The 27,058-nt window shown below is 51.6% G+C and overlaps 2 protein-coding genes and 1 pseudogene across 3 annotated transcripts; 1 reads left to right on the top strand and 2 right to left on the bottom strand.

The window, feature by feature from the left end:
• Positions 1-627: 627 nt before the first annotated feature.
• QPRT (quinolinate phosphoribosyltransferase) lies at positions 628-16,029 on the bottom strand. Its single transcript, XM_019436360.2, has 4 exons — positions 15,889-16,029; positions 1,555-2,090; positions 1,107-1,238; positions 628-1,025 (listed from the first exon to the last, which is right to left on the bottom strand). The coding sequence occupies exons 1-4, from the start codon at positions 15,899-15,901 to the stop codon at positions 807-809; spliced, it is 900 nt and encodes a 299-aa protein (XP_019291905.2). The 5' UTR covers positions 15,902-16,029; the 3' UTR covers positions 628-806.
• On the top strand, positions 12,745-13,330 carry LOC109258959 (40S ribosomal protein S27-like; annotated as a pseudogene).
• A 3,029-nt stretch (positions 16,030-19,058) lies between the features above and the next one.
• On the bottom strand, positions 19,059-23,068 carry SPN (sialophorin). 2 transcript variants are annotated; one of them, XM_053894578.1, is made up of 3 exons: positions 22,923-23,068; positions 21,803-22,540; positions 19,059-21,751 (listed from the first exon to the last, which is right to left on the bottom strand). In XM_053894578.1, exons 1-3 carry the CDS (start codon positions 23,051-23,053, stop codon positions 21,091-21,093), a joined length of 1,530 nt encoding a protein of 509 aa, XP_053750553.1. In that variant the 5' UTR covers positions 23,054-23,068; the 3' UTR covers positions 19,059-21,090. The 2 variants fall into 2 exon arrangements, with proteins under 2 accessions (XP_053750553.1, XP_019291914.2); XM_019436369.2 differs by having other exon boundaries at positions 19,059-22,540.
• Positions 23,069-27,058: the final 3,990 nt, after the last annotated feature.

Raw genomic sequence — 27,058 nt, 5'->3', positions numbered from 1 at the left:
GCCCCAGCTGCCCACCTTCCTTTCCCAGCTGATGATAGTGCTATGGGACCAGAACCTAAAAGGCCCTCGGCACCCAATGGCGACACACATCTAGGTTGGAAACCCTGGAAGTGAATGGTCAGGTTCTCACCTCCTCCAAGGAGGTGGTAACAGGAGTCAGAGGAGAGAGGGAACATACTGAATACCCAGTACAACACGGGCATCAACCCAGTGGAATGTTCTAGCTGAATACCAGACCTGATGCCATATACCCTCAAATATAAACTGCCATTGACCTTAAAACACACACATTACTGGAAAAGAGACTTGTCAGTTACACTTCGACCAATGTTTTCTTATGTACCAGTTCTTTCTTGTATTTGCTAAAAGAGCTGTCTGGGACTTATTTCAAACATAGATTGTTATCATGTTTTATCTACAAGCTGCATGCTAGGGCCATGATGCATGGCTATGTGATTACTGATGCCTGGCTGACGGTGACCACTAGACGCCATTGGTTAAAGACGCACTTTGATGCGGGAGAAGGTAATATGTGAAAAAAAGCCTATCTCAGAATCGACGGACTATGGGAATTTCTAAGAGTTACTGAACACTTCTTATGTGTTAATTATCACCCAAAGAAATCCATAAGGTTGATCATTTATCAGACCCATTTTACAGATGAGCAGAGGTGAAATCAGCCCCTCCACCCCCACATACGCAGAGCCAGACGTCAGCCCAGGCTAACGCCCGGAGAGTCCTGTACTGCAGACTCCCGGGGCCCAAGAAACCGTGTGATTCCCCTGCCAGGGGCCCCCTCTTTGGCTTTAGGTCCGGTAGGCGTGGCACACTGGAGTGGCGCCTTCCGCAAACAGCTTGAGGGAGAAATCCAGGGCCGGGGCAGCCTGGGTCAGCATCCCCAGGGAGATGACGTCAATGTGGGGCCCGCAGAACTGAGGCAGGTTGGCCAGGGTGACGCCCCCGCTGGCCTCCACGCCCACACTCGGGAAGCGGGCCTTAAGCGCAGCGGCCGTGGCGTGCAGTTCCTGCGGGACACAAACACAAGCCGGTGGGGAGGTGACTGCGCGGGTCGGCGGCCCCTTCCCGGGAAGCAGACCCCACCTTACCTTGGGCTTGAAGTTGTCCAGCAGGACGAGGTCTGCGCCTGCCTCGGCCGCCTCCACAGCCTCCCGCAGACTGCCCACCTCGACTTCCACCTTCAGGGCGAAGTCGGCCACCTGCCGGGCGCCTCGAACCGCCTGTCGGGCAGAGGGGGCAGAGGGGGCAGAGGGACGGGAGGGTGAGGGCGAGGACAGGGGCACTTGACACGGGGCACAGTGAGCTGGGCCTGGTGTTGGAAGGGCCCCGGGGGGGATAACAAGCTTGGGTTCAAGAGAACGTCTGGCATCAGGATCGCTTCTTTTACATGGGGGGGGGGGGGGGGGGGGACCGCGTGAGGGGTCTAGCAGACCCCCCAACCCCCCAGGGCGTGGTCGGGGAGTCTCAGGTAGAGGGGAAGGGCTGCAGCGGGGGAGGTGGGAGCGGGGCGGGGCAGGGGCCCGGCTGGACACGCACCTTTCCCACACCACCGGCTGCCAGGATGTGGTTGTCCTTCACCATCACCAGCCCTCCCAGGTCGTATCGGTGGGCGGCGGCCCCGCCCACCAGGAGCCCGTACTTCTCCACCAGCCGGAAGCCTGGGGTGGTCTTCCTCGTGCCCGCCACGTGCCCGGCCCAGCCGGCCCCCCGCGCGGCCTCCACTGCCGCGGCCGCGGCGCTGGCCACCCCGCTGCAGCGGGCCAGCGCGTTCAAGGCCACCCGCTCCCCCAGCAGCAGGCAGTGGGCGGGGCCCCGGACCTCGGCCACCTGGGCCACGGGCGCCAGCTTGGAGCCCTCGGGGAGGAGCCAGGAGACCTGGCAGTTGACTTGGGCAAAGATGGCATCGAAGAAAGGCCTCCCGGCCAGTACGCCGGCGGACTTGGCCCACAGCGCCGCCTGCGCGGGGGCTGCCCCCGTCACCAAGGCTGCGTGGTTGGGACCTGGGCAGTCCTCTCGGAGCCAGCTGTCTGCCAGGGCGGCCAGAGTGGCGGGGGGCAGCAGCAGCGCCAGGCCTGGGAAGGAAAAACAGAGAACAGGTTATGCTTTGGCCCCCTCTCCCGTAGTCAGGGGTGGTTGTCAAAACATGTAACGACCAGTGGGGCGCCTGGCTGGCTCCAGCCAGGGAGCCTGTGGCTCTTGATCTCCCGGTTTCCAGTTGAAGCCCAGTGCTAGGTGTAGAGATTACTTAAAAATAAAACCTTAGGGGGGGAAAGAGAACTTTTAACAACCAGCTACATTGGGGACTAGCCAATCAGGACGAAGACGTGGGGGTCCTGGAAGAGGGGTTTGTGGGCAGGACAAGGTTGTCCCATTAAGGAAATAAAAATACAGGGCACCTAGTTAAATTTCTGACAAACATCAAGTTTGTTTTTAAATTTTTAAAATTGTTTTACTTGTAATGTGTATTTATTTTTGAGAGAGAGAGAGACAGTGCGGGGGGGGGGGGGGGGGGGGGTTGGGGCCACTGAATCCAAAGCAGGCTCCAGGCTCTGAGCTGTCAGTACAGAGCCCGATGCAGGGCTTGAACCCCTGAACCATGAAATCATGACCTGAGCCGAAGTCGGACACTTAACTGACTGAGCCACCCAGGTGCCCCTGTTTTTAACTTGTCAAAAAAATTTTTGAGAGAGAAAGACAGAGAGTGAGCAGGGGAGGGGCAGAGAGAGGGGGAGTCACAGAATCCAGAGCAGGCTCCAGGCTCTGAGCTGTCAGCAGAGAACCCCATGCAGGGCTCGAACCCACGAACCGTGAGATCATGAACCTGAACCCAAGTTGCACACTTAACCGACTAAGCCACCCAGGCACCCCCCTTTTTTTAGTATAAATATATCCTAGGTGATATTTAGAACATACTTACACTTAAAATTTATCCGATTATCTGAAATTCAAGTTTAACTGAGTGGCCTGTATTTTATGTGTCAAACCTAGTGCTAGATCAACAGCTATTTATCAACTGGAAGAGAAGGCACCTAAAAGTCACCAGCAGCCTTTCCAGTCTGCCTGGCATAGGAGGATTAGTTGTGAGTGGAAGCTTCCAGCAGAATGTGTGTGCTCCACAGCACCAAGGGTTTTCCAGCTGGAAGCTCGGCTTTTTACAGATGTGGAGACTGGGGAGAGGCAGGTCGGCTGAGGTCACACAGCAAATTGGTGGCAGGGTCAGACCAACCCGGCCCCTCTGCCTTTGCTCTCTTGCTTGTAGACTCCTCCCACGCCTGATGTTTCCACAAACTGTCCTCTCTCTAGAGATGGGGGCGGTACAAGGAGGAAGGTGCAGGGGAAAATTGGGTTTGAGCCCTTGCTCTATGAGGCACAGCTTCAGGAGTGTGGGTGAGTCCTTTCCCTGTAAAAAAAAGAGTTGCGGACAAGGTGGTAGTTCCCGCCAGCGTGTAGCCGCTAACGGGCCCCTCATGTCTGTTGAATGAGTGGGTGACGGCAGAGGCCGAGCTCAGACACGGTGCGACATCGCCATCTGTCGGCCAGGAGGAGACCTGAAGCCTCCGGTGCTCGAGCCAAGGACAGAACTCGTGGCCCCTCTGGGGGAGGGGGGAGAAGGCTGGATAGCACGTTGCAGGGTTTTGTTTTGCTTCCTCATTTTGCTCCAAGTCGAAGACCAGGCATTCTGGTTTGCTCTACTCTCAGAATAAGGCCCTTCTTGCCCAGCCTTTCTCCCCCAACGCCAAGCACCCAATCTGCACGCCGCGCCCCCCACCCCCCACCCTCACTCTCAGTGATTGCACCTGGCCCTTCTGTCCCACACTCTGCCCCATGTGGCTTCCGTTCCTCCCTCAGAACCGTCTGTGCCCTGGCGGGTGCTGGGAGCCTAGAGTAAAACCGACAAAGACGTGGTTTCCATCTCCACCGTTCACCGTCCAGCCAGCGGACGTAGGGCAGAGACGCGGAAGCTCCCACTCCATCCATACCAGATGCAGTGGTGTTTGCTTTTTAAAGTGAATCTGAATCCATCACCCGGTGAGTATATGGTAAACAAGCTGTGAGACTCCCCTGCAGGGTAATTCTCCTGGGCAACAAAGAAAGGAACCGAGCACTCACACACACACTCACACACACACACACACACACACAAACACACAAAAGACAGGGACACGTTTCCAATGTATTCTAAGGAGTCAGATTCTAAAGGCTACATGGTATTTGAGTTCATCCACATGACATTCTGGAAAAGGCAAAAACCACAGCAAGAGAACAGACTGGTGGTTTCCCGGGGCGGGGTGGGGGAGGGGCGGGCCACAAAGGAGCAGCCCCCCCCCCCCCCCGGAGGGCGGTGGGGGGGGGGGTTTGGATAGGACTGAACTATATTTTGTCTCTGATGGTGGCTGCACCACTGATGCGTTTGTCAAGACTCATAGAACTAAACATAAAACAGGGTGAATTTTGCTCTCTGTAATGATACCTCATTAAACCTGACTTGAAGACAATAAAAAACTACGTCACTCTCCTGCTTAGATCCCCACTTTCGTTGTGTCAGTTCCAGCTGACCCTTCTCTCCGTTGTTTTCATTTAGTCTTTTTTTTTAATGTTTATTTTTTATTTTTGACAGAGAGAGAGAGACAGAGCATGAGCAGGGGAGGGGTAGAGAGAGAGGGAGACACAGAATCCGAAATAGGCTCTAGGCTCTGAGCCATCAGCACAGAGCCCAATGCGGGGCTTGAACTCACAGACCGCGAGATCGTGACCTGAGCCGAAGTCGGACGCTTAACCAACTGAGCCACCCAGGCACCCCCGTTTTCATTTACTTTTTTGACAAGTCCTTATTGAACACCTGCTCTGCGCCAAGGAGTAATTTCGGGGTGACAGAATGGGCAGCTCTTCCTCTTAGCTTTTGGGCCTCAGCCTGTGTTGTTCCAAGCCTGTGCCTCTGCCTGGAAGTCCCTTCCCTTCTTCCCCTCACCCCAAACTCCTCTACACCTCTTTCAGGTCTTCTCTGGGGCATCAGTTCCTCGGCAGGGGCGCTCACACACCTCCTAAATCAGGCCACATGCGCAGACTCCTTGTTCTTCATCCACGCTCTACTGTTGTCTCTCTAGGGACAGAAGTGTGTCCATCCAGAGAGTTCTCTGCTCTGTCTCAAGTGCCTAACACACCAAACCATACAAATGTGCCGCTTTTACAGGTCAAAGATGGTCACGTATTGGCGATTTCATGTTATTTAGCTTCACACTAGGTGTTCAATGATATTCATCCAAGTAGAGAGGCCGCCCAGTTCGAGGAACCAGAACCCAGACTGGGGCCATACGGCCTGCGTTCCAATACTGCCCCAGCCGCCTCCAGCTGAGTTATCTTGGGCAAGTGACTGAACATCTCCAGGGCCTCAAGGGTGCCTCCTTTGTGACAGGGATAACAAAAATAATCGCCTCACAGGGTTGTATGGAAACTAAGTGCGTTAATATTTGCAAAGCCCTCGGGAACACTGTCTGGCACATAGCAGATGTGTTTGCCAAAGGGTGGCTGAACATTTACCAAGGGTCGTGGGAGCAAAGATGAAGAAATGACTAAGTGTCCAGGAGGAAGGGGGAGGTGGTTTTAGTGGCCTTGAAGGATGAGTAATGTTTTCCAGGCAGAGTTATGAGGTAGGGAGGGGGTGGGGAGACATTTCAGGCTGAAAAAGCAGGTGTTCAAGGCTCAAAAGTAAGAAAAGAGAGAAAGTTTGTAAGGGAGGACTTCAGGGAAGAAAAGGGATGGCCAGAGTGAAGAAGGACTGAATTATTTAGCTCAGCAATTTGGACAGAACTTAGGGGCCATCACGGAATTTTAAGCAAGAGAATTATTATTTTTTTTAAGGTTTCATTTTTAAGTAATCTCTACACCCATCATGGGGCCCGAACTCACAACCCTGAGATCAAGAGTCACGTGCTCGAAAGGGCACCTGGGTGGCTCAGTCGGTTAAGTGTCTGACTTCAGCTCATGTCATGATCTCACTGTCTGTGAGTTCGAGCCCCTCTCTCTCTGCCCCTCCCCCACTCACACTCTGTCTCTCAAAAATGAATAAACATTAAAAAAATTTAAGGACGGGATAGGTGGCTCAGTCGGTTGAGCGTCTGAGCGGCTCAGGTCATGATCTCGCGGTTGACGAGTTCAAGCCCCACATTGGGCTCTGTGCTGACAGTTCAGAACCTGGAGCCTGCTTTGGATTCGATGTCTCCCTCTCTCTCTGCCCCTCCCCGCTCATGCTCTGTCTCTGTCTCAAAAATAAATATAAACATTAAAAAAATTTTTTTTTTTAATTAGAGTCGCATGCTCTAGCAACTGAGCCAGACAGGTGCCCCAAGCAAGAAAATTATAGAATTATGATTTTGTTCTAGAAGAATAACTTCATCCACCAACTGGAGACAGGTTGGGAGGCAAAAGGAGGCTGAGGCGATTGGCCAGACAAAAAAAGAGACGAAGCCCTGAACTTGGGCAGGAACCATAGGAATAGCAAACAGGGGCAAACGTGAAAGCTGTAGGAGCCACCGGAATTAGCAGCTCATGAGATGCAGAATCCTTGGGTTTCTGCCGTGAGTAGCTGAAAACTGACATAAGGAGAAGTTCAGGGTGGAGGATGGGGACAGCAGAAACCAGCAGCCCGCGTGCCCGCCGTGGGCACCGCACTTCTCTCAGGCTCTCTCCTCGGAAACCCACCACAGGGAATTATTACCATTTTACAAGTACAGATGCTGGATGTCAAGGAGCGTCCTGCATCGTGCCCTGGTGCCACAGCATATAAATAAGCAGCAGAGCTGGGGGGAAAGAGTGGCTTCGGCTTTGCAGATGTTAAGGTTGCGCTGCCAGCAGGAAAACGTGCGTGGCCGTGTCCTGATGGTGGGACCTGGAGTTCGGAGAGACACTGGGTGAGGAACGGGGATTTTGGAGCCACCAGCAGACATGGGTGATGACTAAGCATAGCAACTCGTAAGATCATCAGGTCAGGTAAGAAGAGGAGGGCTCTGGGAAGCACCAGTATTTAAAAAGAGAAGTGGCACCAGGAGGGAGTGGGCGTCTGGAGCCGAGGGTTTCAAGAAGTAGGATGTGAGCAGAAGCAAATAGAAGGAAGGCTGCAAATGGGCATAAGACTTAGCAGCTGGGAGGCCATTGCCAGAGCAGTCTTAGCACTGGGTAGTGGGGGCAGAAGCCACATGGTCATGGTCAAGGAGTGCATGGGAGGAGAGGAAGTGGTGGCGGTGGGTGTGACCACTCTACTTGGCAGAAGCTGAGAGAGCAGGGGGCCCTGCTCCCCGGGGAGCTTTTCAGACAGTCTGCTGCTCAGCCCCAGCCCAGACCAACCGAATCAGAATCTTTCTGGGTGGGTCCCAGGCATCCAAGTTTTGGAAGAGCTTCCCCTGTGATTCAGATGCACATAAGGGCTAAGAACCCATGCTCCAAGGCATGGCTGGATTGGTCAGTAGAACAAGTGAGTCTGGATCTTGGGGTCATGAGTTGGAGCCCCATGTTGAGTGTAGAGATTATTAAAAAAAAAAAAAAGAAGAAGAGGAAGAAAAAAGAACCTATGCTCACTTGTGCTCACACAAGTCCCCACCTCCTGCCTTCATTTATATGAAATGTCCAGAAAAGGCAAATCAAAGAGACAGACATCAGAATAGTGGTTGTCGGGGGTTGGGACTGAACTCTAAATGGCATAGGGTTGGAAGGATGGCAATGACCTGTTGGCACGGGTGCCTGGGTGGCTCAGTCAGTGAAGCATCTGACTCTTAAGCATCTGACTTGATCTCAGGGTCGTGAGTTCAATCCCCATATTGGGCTCCGTGCTGGCTGGGGAGCCTACTTTAAAAAAAAAAAAAAAGACAGGCACCACCTTGCACCCCAGTGAACTCTGGGCACTGAAAATCAGGAAGAAAGACAACTAGATACCGGGCGTTTCTGACAGGAGAGCACATCACCACCCAGCAATACTCTTGCCCAAATAGGCAACCCAGAGTAAGATCAGACTTCTAGATGCAACCACCAATTTACAAGAAAACCAGAGGGCAGAGGAACATGTTAAACTCTACCATGGGAATACAGCCAGCAAAATTCAGACCATAGGAAACTCTACCAGAGGACAGTCTAATTTTTCCAACAAGTACAGTGCAAGAAAAAGAAAAGGTTAAAAGAATCTTAAAACAGGGGTGCCTGGCCGGCTCAGTCAGTAGAGCATTGATCTCGGGGTCGTGAGTTTGAGCCTTATGTTGGGTGCAGAGATTACTTAAAACTAAAATCTGTAAGGGCACCTGTGTGGCTCAGTCGGTTAAGTGTCTGACTCTTGGTTTGGGCTCAGGTCATGATCTCATGATTTGTGGGATCGAGCCCCTGACAGCATGGAGCCTGCTTGGGATTCTCTCTCTCCTCTCTCTCTCTGCCCCTCCCCCTGCTCACGTGCTGGCAAACAAAATTCTCTCTCAAAATAAACATTTTTCGGGGTGTCTGGGTGGTTCAGTCAGTTGAGCGTCTGACTTCAGCTCAGGTCATGATCTCACAGCTTGTGAGTTCAAGCCCCACATCGGGCTCTGTCCTGACAGCTCAGAGCCTGGAGCCTGCTTCGGATTCTGTGTCTCCCTCTCTCTCTGCCCCTAACCCACTTACATTCTGTCTCTATCTCTCTCAAAAATAAATAAACATTAAAAAAAAATTTTAAAAATAAACATTTTTAAAAACTAAAATAAAATGTAAAAAAGTTTTTTAAAGAATCTTAAAACACATGCTAATCGACTGCAACATACAGATCTTATTTGGATCCTAATTCAAACAAAGTGAAACCAAATTAGAGCATTAATGAGACAACTGAAAATTTGGACACCGACTGGATGTTTGATAATATTAAGGACTTTTTTTTTTTAAGTTTATTTGTTTTCAAAGAGACAGAGAGCACAAGCTGGGGAGAGGGGCAGAGAGAGAGGGACAGAGAATCCCAAGCGGGACTCGACCCCACAAACCATGAGATCATGGCCTGAGCTGAAATCAAGAGTCTGATGCTGAACCAACTGAGCCACCCAGGCGCCCCACATTAAGGATCTTTTTTTTTTAACTTCGTTGTAAAGAAAAGTTAGTTGTGATAATTGTATTGTGGTTGCAATAAAAAGAAACATCCTTATGTGTTCTTAGGAGATACACGTCAAGATGTTCACGTATGAAAAGACTGGAGAGCCGGCTTTACTTTAAGGTAATTCTGAAAGGTAGAAAGTAGAAATGGTGTGGATTGAGCTGGGCTGGCCAAAAGTTGGTGGTTGTTGAGGCTTGCATGATGGGTACATGAGGGTTCATTATCTTTTTCTGTTTATTTTTGTTTGAAAAATCTTTATAATGAAAAAAGTTAGGAAGGAAGGTAGGAAGGAAGGAAGGTAAGAAGGAAGGAAAAAAGAAAGAGAGAGGAAGGGAAAAAAGAAAGAGAGAAAGGGGAAGAGAGGACCGTCATTTGACATAGGGTCAAGGAAAGTTGTGGGTTGTTTTGTTTTGTTTTGTTTTGTTTTGAAGTGGGCTTCACGCCCAGCACAGAGCCCAATGTCCGACTTGATTGAACTCACAAACGTGAGATCAGGACTTGAGCTTGATCGAGAGCTGGATGCTTAACCAACGGAGCCACCCAGGCGCCCCAAGGAAAGTTTTTTTAGGATGGGTAAGGCAGTCCTGCTCAACCTTGGCTGCCCAATGGAATCATCTGGGGAGCTCTGCAAGATGCTGATGCCTTGGCTGCCCTCCCCCCACCCCAAGATTCTAACTGCAATGTGGTAACATAATTTTAATTTGTAGTAAAGCTGAGAGCTTCTGAAGTGCAGGAAAAGAATCATCTCTACCATGGGTCCGTGCCTACAGGCCTGGCACGTTGTCACAAATCCTACCCCCAGTTCCTCAAGCTCGAGCTCACTCATATTTACAGGTGGAGATCTGAGACCCAGAAATGTAGAGGAAACTACCTACAGAGCAGAGCCAGGAAATGATAAAGCAGGACAATGACCAGGGTGGACCCAGGTCTCCCCTCTCCAGGCCGGGTGCTTTGGGAACCCCACGAAGCCTCCGCCAGCAGGGGTTACTCTCTCGGAGCCTTTGAGATCCATCGTTCGGCGTGTGAATCGCTGAGTGAGAATGTTACAGGCTCCGTGTTCCGTTTGTGAAAAATAAACAAATACCTCTGGTTTGCTTCAGCCTCCCCACCCCATGCATTTCCAACGAAAGGGATTCCTGAGGGAAGCAGCTGTTACTGAAAGGAACTTCAGAGAAGGGAGAGCTGTTTTGGCAACTGCCAGAGGAGACCTTGCCTAGAAACTGCCACCCAGAGGGCGGCTGTAACGCCCTGTCCCGCCTTCTACCCTTGCGGTTGTCATATGTAAAAGTTCTCTCAAGGTGCCCAGACTTCAGAGATTATAGTTTTATCCTGTGGGCTGTAACTTAGATCTCTTAATTGGCTGTCCAGAATTTCATTAAAATTGGCATCTCGGGGCACCTGGGTGGCTCAGTAGGTTAAGCGTCTGACTTTGGCTCAGGTCGTGATCTCGTGGTTCCATGACTCCAAGTCCCACATCGGGCTCTCTGCTGTCAACGTGGAGGCTGCCTAGGATCTTGTCTCCTTCGCTCTGCCCTTCCCCTGCTCAAGCATGGGCTCTCTCTCTCTCAAAAATAAGTAAACATTAAAAAATTAATGGGAATGAAAGCTGGTGCAGCCACTCTGGAAAACAGTATGGAGGTTCCTCAAAAAACTAAAAATAGAACTACCCTACGACCCAGCAATTACACTACTAGGCATTTATCCAAGGGATACAGGTGTGCTGTTTCGAAGGGGCACATGCACCCCCATGTTTATAGCAGCACCATCGACAACAGCCAAAGGATGGAAAGAGCCCAAATGGCCATCGATGGATGAATGGATAAAGAAGATGTGGTATATATATACAACGGCGTATTACTCGCCAATCAAAAAGAATGAAATCTTGCCATTTGCAACTGATCTCACATGATCTCAGTGGATGGAACTGGAGGGTATTATGCTAAGTGAAATTAGAGAAAGACAAACATCATATGACTTCACTCATAGGAGGACTTTAAGAGACAAAACAGATGAACATAAGGGAAGGCAAACAAAAATAATATAAAAACAGGGAGGCGGACAGAACAGAAGAGACTCATAAATATGGAGAACAAACTGAGGGTTCCTGGAGGGGTTGTGGGAGGGGAGATGGGCTAAATGGGTAAGGGGCACTAAGGAATCTACTCCTGAAACCATTGTTGCACTATATGCTAGCTAATTTGGATGTAAATTTAAAATTAAAAATAAATACATAAGTACATAAATACATAAAATTTAAAATAATTGGCATCCCTGTTCCTGAGGGGATGCAAAGCATCATGGCATATTTCTTGCCTGCACTTCCTTCCTCCCTCCCTTCCCACTTCCTTCCTTCCTTTCTCCCTCCTTTCCTTCCTTCCTTAAGTTTTATTTATCTAAGTGATCTCTACACCCAACATGGGGCTCGAACTCATGACAAGAGTCGTGTACTCTTCCGCCTGAGCCAGCCAGGCATCCCTCTTGCACCTTTTTCCTTTACAAATCATGTAAAAAGATACAGATAAAGCGATGACCCTGGCAGAATATATGAAGATTTCCCCCCATGGGCACTTTTGCTGTTCTTGTCTGGACGGTGGACTGATTCTTACTGTGCTTCTGTGTGGCCCTAAGTGGATGGTGGCTCCTGGTCGTGAGGGACGAGGCCAAAATGAGAACTTCCACACCTTCCTCTTTCCTTCGGTCGTTTAACTTGCTCCTGCGAACACACCCAAGATGAGTGTAACAAGTGTGTTCTTATTTTTGTGTGTGACAATGTGGACTGTGTCGGCAGCTATGGGGGTGGTATGTGTTCCACCTAAACCCAAGTCAGGGGACTCCTGGGTGGCTCAGTCGGTTAAGCGTCCAACTCTTGATTTCGGCTCAGGTCATGATCTCACGGTTCGTGGGTTCAAGCCCTGGGTCGGGCTCTGTGATGACAGCACGGAGCCTGCTTGACATTCTCTGTCTCTCCTTCGCTCTCTGCCCCTCCCCTGCTCTGTCTCTCTCAAAATAAATAAATACTACAAAAAAAAAAAAAAAAAAGGATGGGGGTGCCTAGCTGGCTCAGTCGGTGAAGCACACAACTCTTGATCTCGCGGTTGTGAGTTTGAGCCCCATGTTGGGGGTAAAAATTACTTAAATAAAATAAAACAACAGCTAACACTTTCACAGTCCTTCTGAAGCACTGTGCCAAGCATCTTACATGTATATATAGACATATTCAATCCTCACAACGACCCTTTGAGATAGGTCCCATTATTTCCTCCATTTTACAGTTGTGGAAACTGAGGCACTGAAAGGGCAAGTAGCACCCAAAGTTCACAAATTTCACACAGCTGGGAATGGGGAGTCAGGATCATAAACTCAGGCAGGATGGCTCCAGAGTCCCCTCACTTACCCCACCTCACCACACACTGCCATAATCTAGCACAAAATTATATTTTGAAATTGCCATATGTTTATTACGTCAACATTCAGAGCTCTGCAAACCACGCCCACGGTTCCAGGGCTCTTCCCTACTGACCTCGGAACACCCTGGATCAGGGCGTCAGAAACACCAGGGGTGGGGGTGGGGGCGCCTGGGTGGCTCAGTCGGTTAAGTATCAACTCTTGGTTTTGGTTTAGGTCATGATCTCATGGTTCCCGAGATCAAGTCTCGAGTTGGATTCCAGGCTGACAGTGTGGCGCCTGCTTGGGATTCTCTCTCTCCTTCTCTCTCTCTCTCCCCATCCCCATTTCGTGTGTGCGTGCGCGCACGTGAGTGTGCACTCTCTCTCTCTCTCTCAAAATAAAGTAACAAACAAAAAAGAAACACCTGGGTTGGAATCTTACTCCGCCACCTACACGCTGAGCGACCTGAGGCAATCTGCTAACCTGAGGGTCAGTTTCACGCAGAAATCACAGGTTTTCCGGAGGCGAAGATCCGCCCACAAGAACATGCCCCTCCAAGGACCTCCTGCCCCCATCCCCGGAAGAGGAGGAGAGGAAGCCCAAGAAGCAGCACCTGGCACAGAGCCCCAACTCCTACTTCACGGGCGTGAAGTGCCCAGGACGCTACAAAAAATCACCACCATGTTCAGCCACGTGCAGACCGTGGTGCTGTCTGGGGGCTGCTCCACCGTCCTGTGCCAGCCGACAGAAGGACAAGCAAGGCTCACGGAAGGATGCTCCTTCAGATGGAAGCAGTACTAAAAGCCCTGAGTCAACATGAGTGGGGAACTATCCCAACAAACAGCTTTAGGATTAAAAAAAAAAAAAAAAGGAAAGAAAGAAGAGAAAAGAGAAGAAATCACAGGGCTGCAGGGAGGAGGGGGTGAAGCAACTGACAAAGAGTGCCTGAGCCGATGCCTGGCCAGATGGCTCTGAACCCAGGTGGGTGACCCTGGCAGCTTCGTTCTTCCATCTATTTATTTGTTGATCCATTTGGCCAACGCCAGATGGAGACAGAGGCTGGTGAGCACAGCAGTTTCTAGATAAAGTTCTTTTCTTATCTCCTTCTCTCCCTAGAAAGAGAAATTACCTCCAAATAGGGCCACATGGGACCGCCCATCACACAAGTGGGAAATCGATCTACAGAATTTCAGAGTGACCCAAGAGTAGAGAGCTGAACCGCAGGAAGGGGCCAGACCGAGCAGGCCTTGAATGACAGAAAAGAGTTCGGGTTTTGTTCAACGGGCAATGGGAAAAGCACTTAAAACTTTCGATCGGAAGTCACTTTGACGTTTAAATATTTACATTGTGCCTAGATGCAAGATGGGAGGCTGTTGCCACAGCTTGGGCAAGGAACATTGAGCCAGGATGTGTATGTGAGAAGTGTCTACCCCAAGGCTGTAAGGAAAGAACACAGCACCAGCACCCTGCACCCAGACTGGCCCGCTCTGGCCCGCCCTGCTCACACTTTGGCTGAGCCTGACTTCTCCATCTTTGCCCACCAGCCTGCCACCTGCTTCTGCCGCAACTCTGTCCTTGCCCTCCCTTTCCCCCATGTCCCCAGCTTTTGATTCACCCCTTTAATTTGCCTGCTCCCTCCTGGCTTAATTTCCACGGGGCATTGATCCCCGCCAACCCTTCTGACTTGGCCCAGAGGTCCACCAACATCACCAGAGTGAAGGCACTGAAACAAAGGAAGCCTCCAGCAGGCTCCGCCCCCAGAGGGAGGTGGGAACAGAAAAGGAAGAGGTTCAGGTGACACTCTGGTGAAGGCAAGTCATAGGACACGGCAGCTGCCTGGATATTGGGGTGCGAGGGAGGATGGGCAAAGATGACCCTGAGGTCAAGTAGAAGGATGGTGAGGTAAGGACAGAAATGGAGCCAACATGGAGCGCCCGGGTGGCTCAGTCAGTTAAGTGTCCAACTTTGGCTCGGGTCACGATCTCGCGGTTTGTGAGTTTGAGCCCCGCGTTGGGTGCTGTGCTGACAGCTCAGAGTCTGGAGCCTGCTAGGGATTCTGTGTCTCCCTCTCTCTCTGCCCCTCCCCTGCTCATGCTCTGTCTCTCTCTCTCTCTCTCTGTCTCTCTCTCTCTGTCTCTCTCTCTCTCCCAAAAATAAATAAAAACATTTTAAAAAATTTAAAAAAGAAAGAAAGAAATGGAGCCGATGTGGGGGGAGGTCTTTGAGTCTGACACACCAGGGAGATGTCCAGGTGCAAATGGACCCCACAAGGCTTCCAAAGATGGGACCAGAATCTGGGAGGGCGCAGAGCTGGACAGACACACATGGGGAATCAACACCATCACCGGCATAACGACATCAAGTGATTTCTGTGTAGCTGGCACAATGAGTATTATCTCATTTAATCTGAACCACAACCCAAGCGAAGGCAGTGTTTTCACTTCATCAATGAGGAAACTGAGGCACAGTGAGTGGAAGCGTCCCGGTTCTGTCCGAGGTCACACAGTTAGCATGTGGCAGGGATAGGACTTGAACCCAGGCTCTGACTCTGAGGTCATTCCTAAGCCAAAAGCTGGCTTGGACCCCAAAAGCTGGCTCCACAGCCAACCCAGAGGTGCCAGGTGTGTGGGGCCAGCAGATACCTCAGACCAGGGGAGGCAGGTCAGAGCCGGAGAGAAACAGCCCAGGGTGGGGAAAGAGAAAATGCAGAGAGCTCAGGAAGGGGCCTCCTGTCTTTCAGGCACTGGCCAGATACCTTCCAGGAGTCTGTCGTTTGTGAGCTGGGAACTATTATTGTCATTTTACAGATGCAAGGAAATGAGGATCTGAGAAGTCAGGTGACCTGCCCAACGTCACACAGCCTGTTCCTGGTGAAGCCCAGATTCAAACAGGAGCCTTTGGACTCCAGAGCCTGGCCCGTATCCTAGTGCACACGGCCTCCTTAGCGACAGCACCCCCACCCCAGGCAGAGTCACTGGGCTCCAGCCCCCTCCCCCACCTGGCTGCACAAAGGACCGGACTTTGCTCCCCTCCTCCCCCGCGAGCTATGTAGGGGCAAAGTCCAGAGCTGCTCGCAAAAGCGGCCTCCTCCAGACCACCCTGACCTTTCCTTTCCGGGGGCTCCAGCCCCTTTCTGCCCCTTTCTTCCCCAGAACTCGTTGGGGAACCATAGAAAGAGAAATAAGGGTAAGAAGTAGACTCCTGGAGACAGAAGAAGAGCTTGGGGTTCAGAGAGGTTGGGGGCAGAGAGTAGTGGGGAGGGAGGAGAATAGGGGGCAGGCGCAGTTGAAGGGGGTAAGAGACTGAGATGTGTTGGGATGAGGAGGGAGGCAGGATAGGGGACATGGTGAGACAGGGAAGGGGAAGCCAGGCCTGGGAGCCTCCTCTACCTTCCGGGTCCATGACCGCTTGAAGCTGCAGGACCGGCGGCGTGCACTGCTCGGTTCCCCTTCTCCTCGGAGGCCGGAGGCCGGAGGGGGTGGGACTGCCAGAGGAAGAAGGAAGGGGCTGGTCCAGCCAGCCCTTCCCAGATTCTCTGGGGCTCCCTCCCTCCTCCCCTCTGCCAGGACCCCTGGGGCGGTACACACCTTCTCCTTCCACTTTCTGCTGGACTGGAAGAGCTCTTGCCTGTCTTACTCAGAAGTCCTCACCCCGTTCCCTCCACACAGCCAGCCTTCCCCAGGCCGTGAGGCTGCTGGTGACAGCTGGAAAGCTTCTTTGATGGGTGCCCTGGAAAAATCGCGGGCTTGGGTCCTAGGTTCAGATCCCAATTCCCAATTAGTTCTAAAATCTGATTTTCTGAATAAGTGTATTTCTCACTTGACCTATTTTCCCCCCCTTAGGCCATACCCCCCACTATATCCAACTTGAACTAGAATAACGCTCTCACTTTGGGCTGCACTCCCTTCAGGCCATCCTCCTGGATGCCCGGTTTACCCAAAAGACAGATCCAAGCTTGCCACAGGTGTACTTGAAATCGTCATTTTTTCATTCACTAATTCATTTACCCCTCCATTCAGTAAACACATATCAGGTAGCTACTGTGCCGGGCCCTGGACCCTGGAATCACAAAGATGACACGTGGACTTGGAGGGGCCACACTCTAATGAGTGAGGGACACCATCACACAGTTACAGCCCGGGTGTCGTGCGGTCACACGAGGTGCCGTGGAAGAAATACCATGTCTGTTGGGGATGGAAGCGGCAAGGGCGGCTTCACAAAGGCGGTGACATTTGAGCTGAATCTTGACGGTTGAGGAGTTTGGTGCGAAATCAAGATGTGTGCGTCATGGGGCAGGCCGGGGGTGGGCTGGCTTCAGGCAGAGCGCGTGCAGTCTTGAGTAGGTGGCTCTCTTCAGGACCAGCCCTCCTGGGATGGATCTGGCCCATAGTCCAGCTAGGCTATCCAGAGGCCACAAGCTGGCCAGGCAGGGACTGAGCACCCTGGGAAACTGAGGCACACAGGCACCCATTTGCAGCTCATTGTCCCCAGCAAGTAGACTGTCTTCAAAGTACCCTGGGTTTCCTTTGTCTAACAGCTCTACCCTGAACCTCCCTAGAGGACAACAGCCACCCACTGTGTAGGATACCCTTGTGGAGTTTGAAAGTTTTCTCTCTACGTTTGGCTGGAGTCTGCTCCTGCAAATACTTTGGGAATCTTAGCATCTTCTGGTTATATTCCTCTCTGGTCTTGCTAACAATCCAGGCTTAATCTGCTTCCTGGCACAGTCACTGAGCTTGGGGCTCAGGGCTGGGGTCTTTCTCATTCCCTCAGCCCAAGGGCTTAGAGGACTCAGAACTGACAGGTGTCACCTCTACTTGTATCCCACCCATCACAGGTTCCGCCTGCCGAACTGAACGTGGTCCAGGGTCAGAAATAGGGATGCAGAGGACATTTAGGTGTAAATATCCCTTTTCAGAAATGAAATGTCCTCAGAAGAATGCATGGGGGCTCTTTCTCCTGTCTGCAAAAATGAATTGCATTAATAGATTTCTCAAGACTTTCTCTAAATCCTTTTACCACCTGGAAACGTCATTTTGTATGACACAGCTTTATTTGTAACCATAATCTTGAGTGCACTTTTGCAAACAAAATGGAAACGTATTTGAAAATATAAGACGAGGAGTGTCTGGGTGGCTCAGTCAGTTAGGCGTCCGACTCTTGATCTCGGCTCAGGTCATGATCTCACGGTTCATGGGATCAAGCCCCACAGCGGGCTGTTGGCTCTGACAGCATGGAGCCTGCTTGGGATTCTCTCTCTCTCCCTTGCTCTCTGCACCTCTCCTGCTCATGCTCATGCACACTCTCTCTCTCCAAATAAAAAAAACTTTAAAAATTTAAAGAAAAAAGAAAATATAAGATGAAGTATAGTACATCATGTGTACGTGTGTGTGTGTGTGTGTGTGTGTGTGTGTGTGTGTGTGTGTGTGAATCCTGTTATTAAGAAACTGGAATGGGGCACCTGGGTGGCTCAGTCGGTTAAGTGTCTGACTTCGGCTCAGGTCACGATCTCGCGGTATGTGAGTTCGAGCCCCGCGTCGGGCTCTGGGCTGACTGCTCAGAGCCTGGAGCCTGTTTCAGATTCTGTGTCTCCCTCTCTCTCTGACCCTCCCCCCTTCATGCTCTGTCTCTCTCTGTCTCAAAAATAAATAAATGTTAAAAAAAAATTTTTTTTTAAATAAAAAAAAAAGAAACTGGAATGTGCTGGTAATTAACTTGTTACTGTCTGGACAAAATAAATATTTTTAACATTTTGAACTATACCCTCAAGCACACATCAAGAAAAACACATGGCCTATTCAGGGACCTACAAGGAATGTGATGTGGCTGGAGGGCATAGAGTGTTTGCACCAAGGACTGACCAGTCAGGGCCAGATCTCGAAGGGGTCTTATCTTCAAGCTAAGGCTCTGTCTTGACCTCATTAGGAGGGAATCTGAACCCTTGTAGAAGAGTCATTGGGAGCATCATGGGCAGAGGGTAGAAGAGGTTATGGTCAAGAAACCCAAAGAGAAGTCTGGGCAGGACCCAGGCAAGGTGTGTTGGGGCCTGGGGGAAGGAAAGACTCTAAGGGACCATGGACGCAGAGTCAGGGGGACTTGGTACCCAAGAGGCAAAGACAGGAAGAAGTGAGGTTTGATGATGGGTCTGAGAGGCCCTGGAAGAGTCTAGAACAGACTTAGGTTTGGTGACCTCCCCGCTGCTTTCAGAACTGAATCCATACTCCCTAGTCCTTCACAGTGGGGCTCCAACCCGCCCTTCCCACCTCATGTTCTTGAACCAGACACCCCATCCCCCCAGCGAATACCTTCTTGGTACTATTTTTTTCTAATCATAAAAGTGATAGGTATTTATTACATAAAACTGGGAAAATACAGAAAAGTAGAAACAAAGTAACAATCATTCGTAAACCTCTCACCTGACAGATAACCACAACGAACATTTGGGATATTTCCTTCAAGTTCTTTTTTTTTTCCCACAAACGTCCATGTTTTTGCATTTTCATTACAAATCTAGATTCATACGTATTTACAGATTAGTAACTAGCTCTTTGTTCCCCGGTGACATTATATTATAGACGTTTTACTGCATAGTTTTGGAGCACATGGTGTAATAAGCCATTTACAAACATTTTCGTACTCGATATGTTTGGCCCTTTCATTACCACACTTGATAATTCTCTCTTTTGTTTCTCTCCCCACCCCACCCTGGCCTCCTTTTGGTCTTATAGTATCTCCTGCACCCATTCCAACGTGCGCCATAGTCACACGGCCCTTATGGCAACTTTGCGTTTACTGCCCCCTCTGCTGAGGGGGCCTTTCCCCCCTTTTCAGCCTGGCAAACACCTTCCACCCAGCCATGGCGGCATGACTGGCGAGGGCTGCATTCGTCCCAGCTCAGCCTGTCCCCAGTCCAAGCACAGGTGGCACAAGCCACGGTGGCCAAGTGGACCCATGGTCACTTTCTACCCCCATCTTCCGTGGCCACTTTCTGTCCCTTCTCTCCCCTCCCCTTCCCGAACCACAGGAACAGATGCACCCCTGAGCTGTTCCCCTCCCCTCAAGGTCAGGCCACGGGCAGTCACACACTCAACTTCCCAAGGGCCTTTCTGTGGGTCAACCTGTCTCCTCTCAGCCACTGCACCCTCTGACTCAACAACTTCCTCTTTGCAAATTTCCTCTTTGTCCTGGGGAAATACCGACTATCTCTGGCGCCCTGTGGCCCCTTGGGCTCTGGCCTGGGGTGGGGTCTTCTCCCCGCTCCCAACCATCCCATCCCAGAACCGCAGGGGAAGCTCCAGCGTCTATGGGCCTGTCAGTCTCACGGACTTTTCTCGGAGAAGGGAAGGAGCCCGCCCCCAGTGGAAGAGGAGATACAAACACATTAAACGAGGGCCGCCTGGCTGGCTCAGTCAGTTGAGTGTTCTCGACTCTTGATTTCGGCTCAGGTCACGATCGATCTCATGATCTCACGCTCCCCGCGTTTGAGGCCTGCACTGGGCTAGTGCAGGGCCTGCTTGGGATTCTCCCCCTCTCCCTCCGTCTCTGCCTCCTGCACTCTCTCTCTCTCAAATAATTAAAATGTTAAAATCCACATTAAACGGGTAACAGCACCCCCCCCCCCACCACCTCAGCTCTCCTCTCCTCTGCCTTGGGAGCAAGCCAGCTGGAGTAGGGGAGGCTTTGGGCACGGGAAACAGTGGCTGAGCTGAAGAATCACACATGCAGTCCATCAAGCCCCACGCTCTTTATTGGGCTACAGACATGGCTTAATCTTCTGCCGCCTCCACCCCACCTGAACCAAGATGAGGACACAGATGTTCTCAGGGGCTCCTCGGATTGGCAGCTCCCGTCCCCTCCACACGCCGGCCCTACTCACCGCCACCTGCACAAACGCAGCCAAGGCCTGGCCTCTTGCACGCAAGCTGCGCCCGTGACAGGACACACGCGGGTGCCAGGGTTTCTGGAGGACTACACCGGCCGGGAAACTTTTCTCACCTCTGCCCCGGGGAAGAGAAGGAGCTGCCACCTCAATCCACAGGTAGGGGGTGGGGAGTGTGGGCCAGGCGCCAGCCTAGGATCCGAGAGCACAGCTAGGTGATGCCCCCCCACCCCCAGTCCCTGCTCTGGTGGCCAGTAGCTGGGCACGGAGCACTTCGCAGTGTCAAGTTCGTGGGCTGAGCCGGTAGGACTGTCCTAATCTATGGGGCCAAAAGCACTTTCCAGAGCAATCCTCGGCGAGAGTTTGCTGGGTTGTCCCCATCTTCCTTCCTAGACTCCGGTGTCCCTGGGGAGTCCTCTGAGAAGGCATTGGCCAAGGAAGTTTGGCATTGTGGAGACTCAGCAGCTGATTTCAAGGACAAAAACGCGGAGAAGAGGGTGATGAGGACCAGTTGGGATCGATGAGGAAAGTCTGTTGGTTCCGGGGGTGTGGGTGCCGGCTGGGAGACCTGGGGTTGAGAAGCCGGATGAGGGCTCGGGATGAACATACCGGGGGAGGACCCAGACGATGCTGCGTGACAAGGAAGCTGGAGGCGATGATACGAGGGAAGGTGGTGAAGGCCGGGAGCCATTCTGACCTGCGCTCCTGTTTTTCACAAGCACTGAGGGGCCTCCACATCTCCAGCCTCTGGCCCCTGGGAAGCAGGGGCCTCCACAGCCTCATCCTTGCTGCCCACCAGCGGCTCCTCCTCCCCGTTTAGGACGGGGGGCGGCCTGGCCTTCAGCTCCTCCAGCTCCAAGGAGCCCGGTTGCGACTTGCGTCTATCGAAGAAAGTGGTGAGTGTGGGCTGCCGGCCAGACGCTTCCCCCTCGGAGACCCCGGGGCCCTTCCCGCCCCCAGACCCGCCTGCTGCTGCTGTCAGGGCCTCCTCGTCAGACACCTGGGCCGGTCCAGCCCAGGCATCTACTACCCCGTTGCGCTTTCCTCCCCTGCTTAGTATCAGGGCCCCTGTCCTCCTCTTCTGCCGCCGGCGCCACAGCAGGAGTAGGGTCACAAGGATTGTGAACACCACCAGGGCCACAAGCACAGCCACCAGCAGGGTGCCATTTTTCTTGGGAACTGATGAGGGATGCCTACTAACTGTGCCTGTAGAAATGGGGGTTGCTTTTGCCAAGGAGGTGGGGAAGCCACTGGGCCCCTTAGGGCTCGCCAGAAAGCCAGTTGACATGGTAAGAGGGGTTACACTGGCTACATCAGAGGTCTTCAGAGAGCCAGTCGCCATGGTGGCAGAGGGTCCCCTGGCGACATCAGAGGTCTCCGGAGGGCCAGTGGCCATGGCGGAGGGTCCCCAGGTGACATCAGAGGTCTCCGGAGAGCCAGTCGTCATGGTGGCGGAGGGTCCCCAGGTGACATCAGAGGTCTCCGGAGGGCCAGTCGCCATGGTGACGGAGGGTCCCCAGGTGACATCAGAGGTCTCCGGAGGGCCAGTCGCCATGGTGGCGGAGGGCCCCCTGGTGACATCAGAGGTCTCCGGAGGGCCAGTCGCCATGGTGACGGAGGGTCCCCAGGTGACATCAGAGGTCTCCGGAGGGCCAGTCGCCATGGTGGCGGAGGGCCCCCTGGTGACATCAGAGGTCTCCAGAGAGCCAGTTACCGTGGTTCCATCAGTCATAATGTGAAGTTCCAGAAAGTCTTCTAGTGATTGAGCATTAGTTTCCAGGTTTGATGACTTCTTGGTGGCAACTTCCCCAGAGACCGATGGCTCAGGTACATGGAGGTCACCACCGGCAGTAGTGGACGCCCCGAGAAAGAACACCTCATTGGCTGTATAGGAAGCTGAAGAAGGTGGGGAGATCTGGGGCCCGGTGCCGTTGCTCTCCTCGCGGACCCTGGCTGTTGCAGGACCGGGGGTCACTACGCTGAAGTTTGGGGGCTCAGAGAAAGTTGGGGTCAAAGAAGCAGAGGGTCTTGTGGGTGCAGACATCCCCAAAGTGGTCGTGATGTCCACAAGCTCTGTGTTCATCTCTTGGGTCCAGACGCCCCCAAAGAGGAGGAGAAGCAGGATCATTCCCATGGCCACAGGCGTGAGCAGGAGCAGAGACCTGAGGGAGGGGAAGTGGAGAGATACCAACACACAAAGCACTGAGGGGGAGAACCTGGCCGGGCCCTCCTCCCCGTCTGCCCACTTCCCTGCTAACTGCCAGGCCTAACTTGCGGCTTAACGGCTTTTTCCACCCTCGCTTTTACTATTATCAGAAAGAACAAGGGCACAGATGCTGGCCGCTCTGCCGTCAGCCCTGATCCGCGGGCTCCCTGAGCCCTGGCTGCTCGTGCTCCAGCGATGGCCAGCCCCCTGGCCCTCCCTGACTCCATTCAGCCCCGGCGGCTCCTGATCTTTTCCTGTCATCTACCAGGCCCTTTTCAAGCCACAGCACATCTCCCGCGGCCGCGAAGTCTCCCGCCCCGCCAGGCCGCGCCCCATACCAGCTCGCTTGATGAGGGCACAGGGCTGGGACCAGACCACTCCAACTCCTCCTGAGGCTGGGGCAGGACTGGGCAGATGGGCCCCAGGGGGAAAGGAAGTGGCCCTGGCTCCACCCACCCCACCCCGGCATCCTGCCCCACCCGCCCTGCTCCCACAGCTGCTGTGTGATGACAGCTCCATCACTCGCTCTTGCTGGGGTCTGAGATGATGCCAGGGGCTCTGGGGTCTTGGCTGAGGCAAGTGGGGTCACGGCGGGTGCCGGGGGGGGGAGGTCTGGAACGGGGACCTCGCTGGGAGCCGGGACGGCGAGGGGTGAGGCTGGCAGAGGGATGAGGGTCAGAGCCGGTGTGAGGCAAAGCCGTGCTCTAGAACAGGGGGTGCGGAGGAGGACATGAGAGGGGAGGGTGGCTTCCTTTGCATTTGTGGTTCCCAAGTTGCTAGGCCCAAACCCAGGGTAGCACCCTTTCCTGCCCCCGAGAGCAGGGTAGCACCCTTTCCTGCCCCGAGAGCTCCCCGGAACTACCAGGGTAAGAGGCCTCGGCTCTGGCTGGGGGGGCCGCGAAAGCCTTTGCAGACCGCGTGCAGTCCTGATGGGCTCTGGATGACATCTCAAGACTGGTGGCTTGGGGGGCCACCACGTGGGGTCCCAGTTGTGGGGTGCTTAACTAGACCAAGGTGGTTACGAAGCACTCATTCGTCATGATTTTATTTGGGGGGAAAATTAATAAAGATGTGGGAAGCTATATGGAAAACAGTCTGGAAAAATATGTACGGAGGCATTAACCAAGTTTCTTTGGATCGGTATGAGTAGGGGGTCCTTTATTTTCTTCTTTTGATAGTTGTTGTTTTCTGAATTTCCTCTAATTGTTTTCTTTTTCCTACTCTTTCTTTTTGTGTGTGTATACACATATTTTTTCACTTCTTTTATTTATTTATTTATTTGTTTATTTCTGTTTCTCTCTTCTAATTTGTAAGCTTTGACTTTCTGCATGAGTGTAATTTTGGCTTTTTGCCTTTCTTTAAAAGAAAAAAAAAAATCAAAACCAGAGGTGCCTGGGTGGCTCAGTCGGTTAAACATCCGACCGGCTCAGGTCGTGATCTCCCGGTTCACGAGTTGGAACCCCGCATCGGGCTTTGTACTGACAGATCAGAACCTGGAGCCTGCTTTAGATTCTGCATCTCTCTCACCTTCTGCCCCTCTCCCACTCGTTCTCTCTCTAGCTCTCTCTCTCTCTCTCTCAAAAATAAATATTTTAAAAAATCAAAACCATGTTTATTTTTATGTATGTATGTATGTATGTATTTATTTATTTACTTTTTTGAGAGAGAGCATGCATGAGCAGGGTAGACAGGCAGAGAAAGAGAGAATCCCAAGCCGACTCCACTTTTCAGCACGGAGCCCTACATGGAACTCAATTTGATGACCCTGGGACCTGACCCAAAATCAAGAGTCAGACGCTCAGCTGACTAAGCCACCCAGGTGACCCCAAACTGATTTTTATGTTGTAAAAGTAATAGTATATGTACGTGATAAGTGATTGAACAGGTCCGTGTGAAGGCCTGGGGTTATATGCCACGCACAAGCTAAGGAGTTCGTCTGACACAGATACATGAGACACCTGGGTCCCAGACAGGGGAATCCATCACTCACAGCAGAGCAGGCAGGAGCATAATGTTTGCATTAGTTCCCCTCGCCCCCACGTCCCACAAGGGTGACACACACAAGGGGCTTGCCCTGCCGCTAAGGAACTCTGAGCTTGGGGCATTTCCCCCTGTTTGAGCAGGTGGTAAGCAAGCCTGCTCTTCAGGGCAACATTACTGTGTCCCTCACTCAGCCCAGAGAACAGCCCCAAGAAATGGCCCGGATGTAGAGCAGCTGGGACCTGTGTTCTTGGCATGCGAGCAGGAGTGTGCGGGGATGCTCAGCGCCCTGGCAGATTGCCTCTCCTGACAGGAGAGTGTAAGGAGGAAAAGCTCCAAACCCTGCCACCAGATAAACGTTCAGAGCAAAGTTGGGTGTTACATCTGTGCTTACGCAAGCATATATGCATGTATTTCATTATATTACATCTTATTCTACATACTGTTCTGCGCTTAACTGAACAGAAGAAGGAAGGAAAGAAGAGAAAAAAAAAAGAAGAAAAAAGCCATTCCATTGTCAGACATTTAGGTTATTTTAACATTTTACTATGGCAAATAGAAAAGTACAAACAATTGGCTGAGAAGTACTTGGAGGTTAAATTTTTTTAAGTCGATTTATTTATCTTGAGAGAGAGAGAGCACGAGAAGGGAGGGGCAGGGAAAGAGGGAGACAGAATCCCAAGCAGACTCTGCACGGTCAGCACAGAGCCTGACACGGGGGGCTCAAACTCACGAACCGTGAGACCATGACCTGAGCTGAAACCAAGAGTTGGTCCCTTAACCGAGAGAGCCACCCAGGCGCCCAGGTTAAAATTTTCTTTTTCTTTCTTTCTTTCTTTCTTTCTTTCTTTCTTTCTTTCTTTCTTTCTTTCTTTTTATTCTAAAAAATCAACCAAAATATTTGTAAGACTACACAGAGACTCCCAGTTTCTGAATCTTTAAAACAATTGCTGAAGCACAATGCATTTTTGACAAAAATGTCATTTCAACCAAATTGCTGCTGACAAAGTTGGATGTTCCCCAGGCTCTATGCGGGGCCCCAGTTCCGGGGAGAGAAGAGAGAACCAGGCTGGGCCCGGGCTCTAGCCTGAAGCACTCAAGAAACAGGGACCTATCTGAAAGACTGTAGATCTTGGGGTGGAGGGAGAGATCATGAAAATGTGAAAAAGACATCACAGAAGGGCATTACTTCGAAAATTCTGGTAGCAGCACTCTGCCAGGTACAGAACCAAAGGTTCTCTGTGCATGGTCCCAGCTGCTCCTCACAGCAAGCCCACTTTACAGGTGAGAAGGCCAAGTACAGAGACATTAAGTGACCTGTCCTAGAACAGGCCAGGCTCAGTGCCAAGCACTTCACATTTACATAGTATTTACTCTTCACAACAACCCTGTGAGATACCGATCATCACCCCTAATTCTGCAGGTGGAGAAACTAAGAAACAGAACAGTTCAGAGACTTGTCAAGGCTCAGGCAACCAGCAAGGGCTAGAGATGAGCTTCAAAACCAGGTTGGTCTAAGGACCCAAGGCCAAGGATAAGGATCTCCCAGGTAGTACCAGGATCGGAAATTTAGTTACTGGGCTACATGCAGAGACATGTTTGTGTATAAATGATTCAAATAATAGAAGACCTGCTAAAATAAGGGCTAGAGTCAGCCTTGGGAAGCGCCTGGGAAAACTTCAGAGAAGCAATGTCTTCAAAAGCTGAAAGGAATGGGGACTCCGCTCCTTCCTTTATACCCTACATCTAATGTGTCTGTACATCCTGCGATCTCTACCTTCAAAATGGGGCCAGCACCTGAAACCCAGATCTTGGCTCCTAAATACTTCTCTCCTTGGAAAGGAACCAGGGCTCCTAAGAAAATGGCTGATTCCAAAGCCAGGGCAGGGAAAGCACAAGGTAAGCCTGGAATATCTTGTTGCATCAGGAAGTAAGGACATGCTCAAAGAATGATAGGAACGGGTCAAAGGGACAAGGAACTAGCTTGAAGGAGTTTCCCTGGGGCCAAAGCAGAGACACTTCGAGCATCAAAATGAATAAGTGTAGTGATCGATTAATGCACTGAATAAAGAAAGAACCCATGAGTTCATATGGCTCCTGAAACTACCAGAAAGACAGAGTGAAGGGGGAAGGGAGGAAGATGGGAGAGAGGAGGGAGAGTGGTAGGAAAGCTTTTCCAGTAGGAAAAGCTACTGGATCATTGTAGAAGGAATGTAGAGTTTTAAAATGACCAATCTACAGCCACCATATAACTGATTCAAGTAAGAATGAACTGTGGAGTAAAATTGGGGCAGCAGGGGCGGGGTGCATATATGATATTTTTACAGGCTTAAAATATCTCCCCACCAGATATATACACATTACGAAGGAAAATTAGCAGCTTCACGGTGGAGAAATCTAGCAGACATCATCTTAACCAAATGATCGCACTTTTTTTTTTTTTAAGATTTTATTTTCAAGTAATCTCTATACCCAACACGGGGCTGAAACTCAC

The sequence above is a fragment of the Panthera pardus genome, unplaced genomic scaffold (genome assembly GCF_024362965.1).
Source record: "Panthera pardus isolate Hobbes unplaced genomic scaffold, ASM2436296v1 HiC_scaffold_5, whole genome shotgun sequence".
Classification (NCBI taxonomy): Eukaryota; Metazoa; Chordata; class Mammalia; order Carnivora; family Felidae; genus Panthera; species Panthera pardus.
Note: the sequence above shows the minus strand (reverse complement) of the source record. Positions and strands in the feature narration are given on the sequence as shown.

Excerpts from the sequence above, each read along its gene's own strand:
- QPRT (XM_019436360.2), bottom strand. Across the intron at positions 1,239-1,554 it reads CAGCCGGTGGTGTGGGAAAG|GCGGTTCGAGGCGCCCGGCA; the intron begins GTGCGTGTCCAG and ends TCTGCCCGACAG. Across the intron at positions 1,026-1,106 it reads TGGACAACTTCAAGCCCAAG|GAACTGCACGCCACGGCCGC; the intron begins GTAAGGTGGGGT and ends TGTGTCCCGCAG.
- SPN (XM_019436369.2), bottom strand. The coding sequence starts at position 23,053 with ATGCCGGGGTGGGGTGGGTGGAGCCAGGGCCACTTCCTTTCCCCCTGG. Across the intron at positions 22,541-22,922 it reads TGCCCTCATCAAGCGAGCTG|GTCTCTGCTCCTGCTCACGC; the intron begins GTATGGGGCGCG and ends CCCCTCCCTCAG.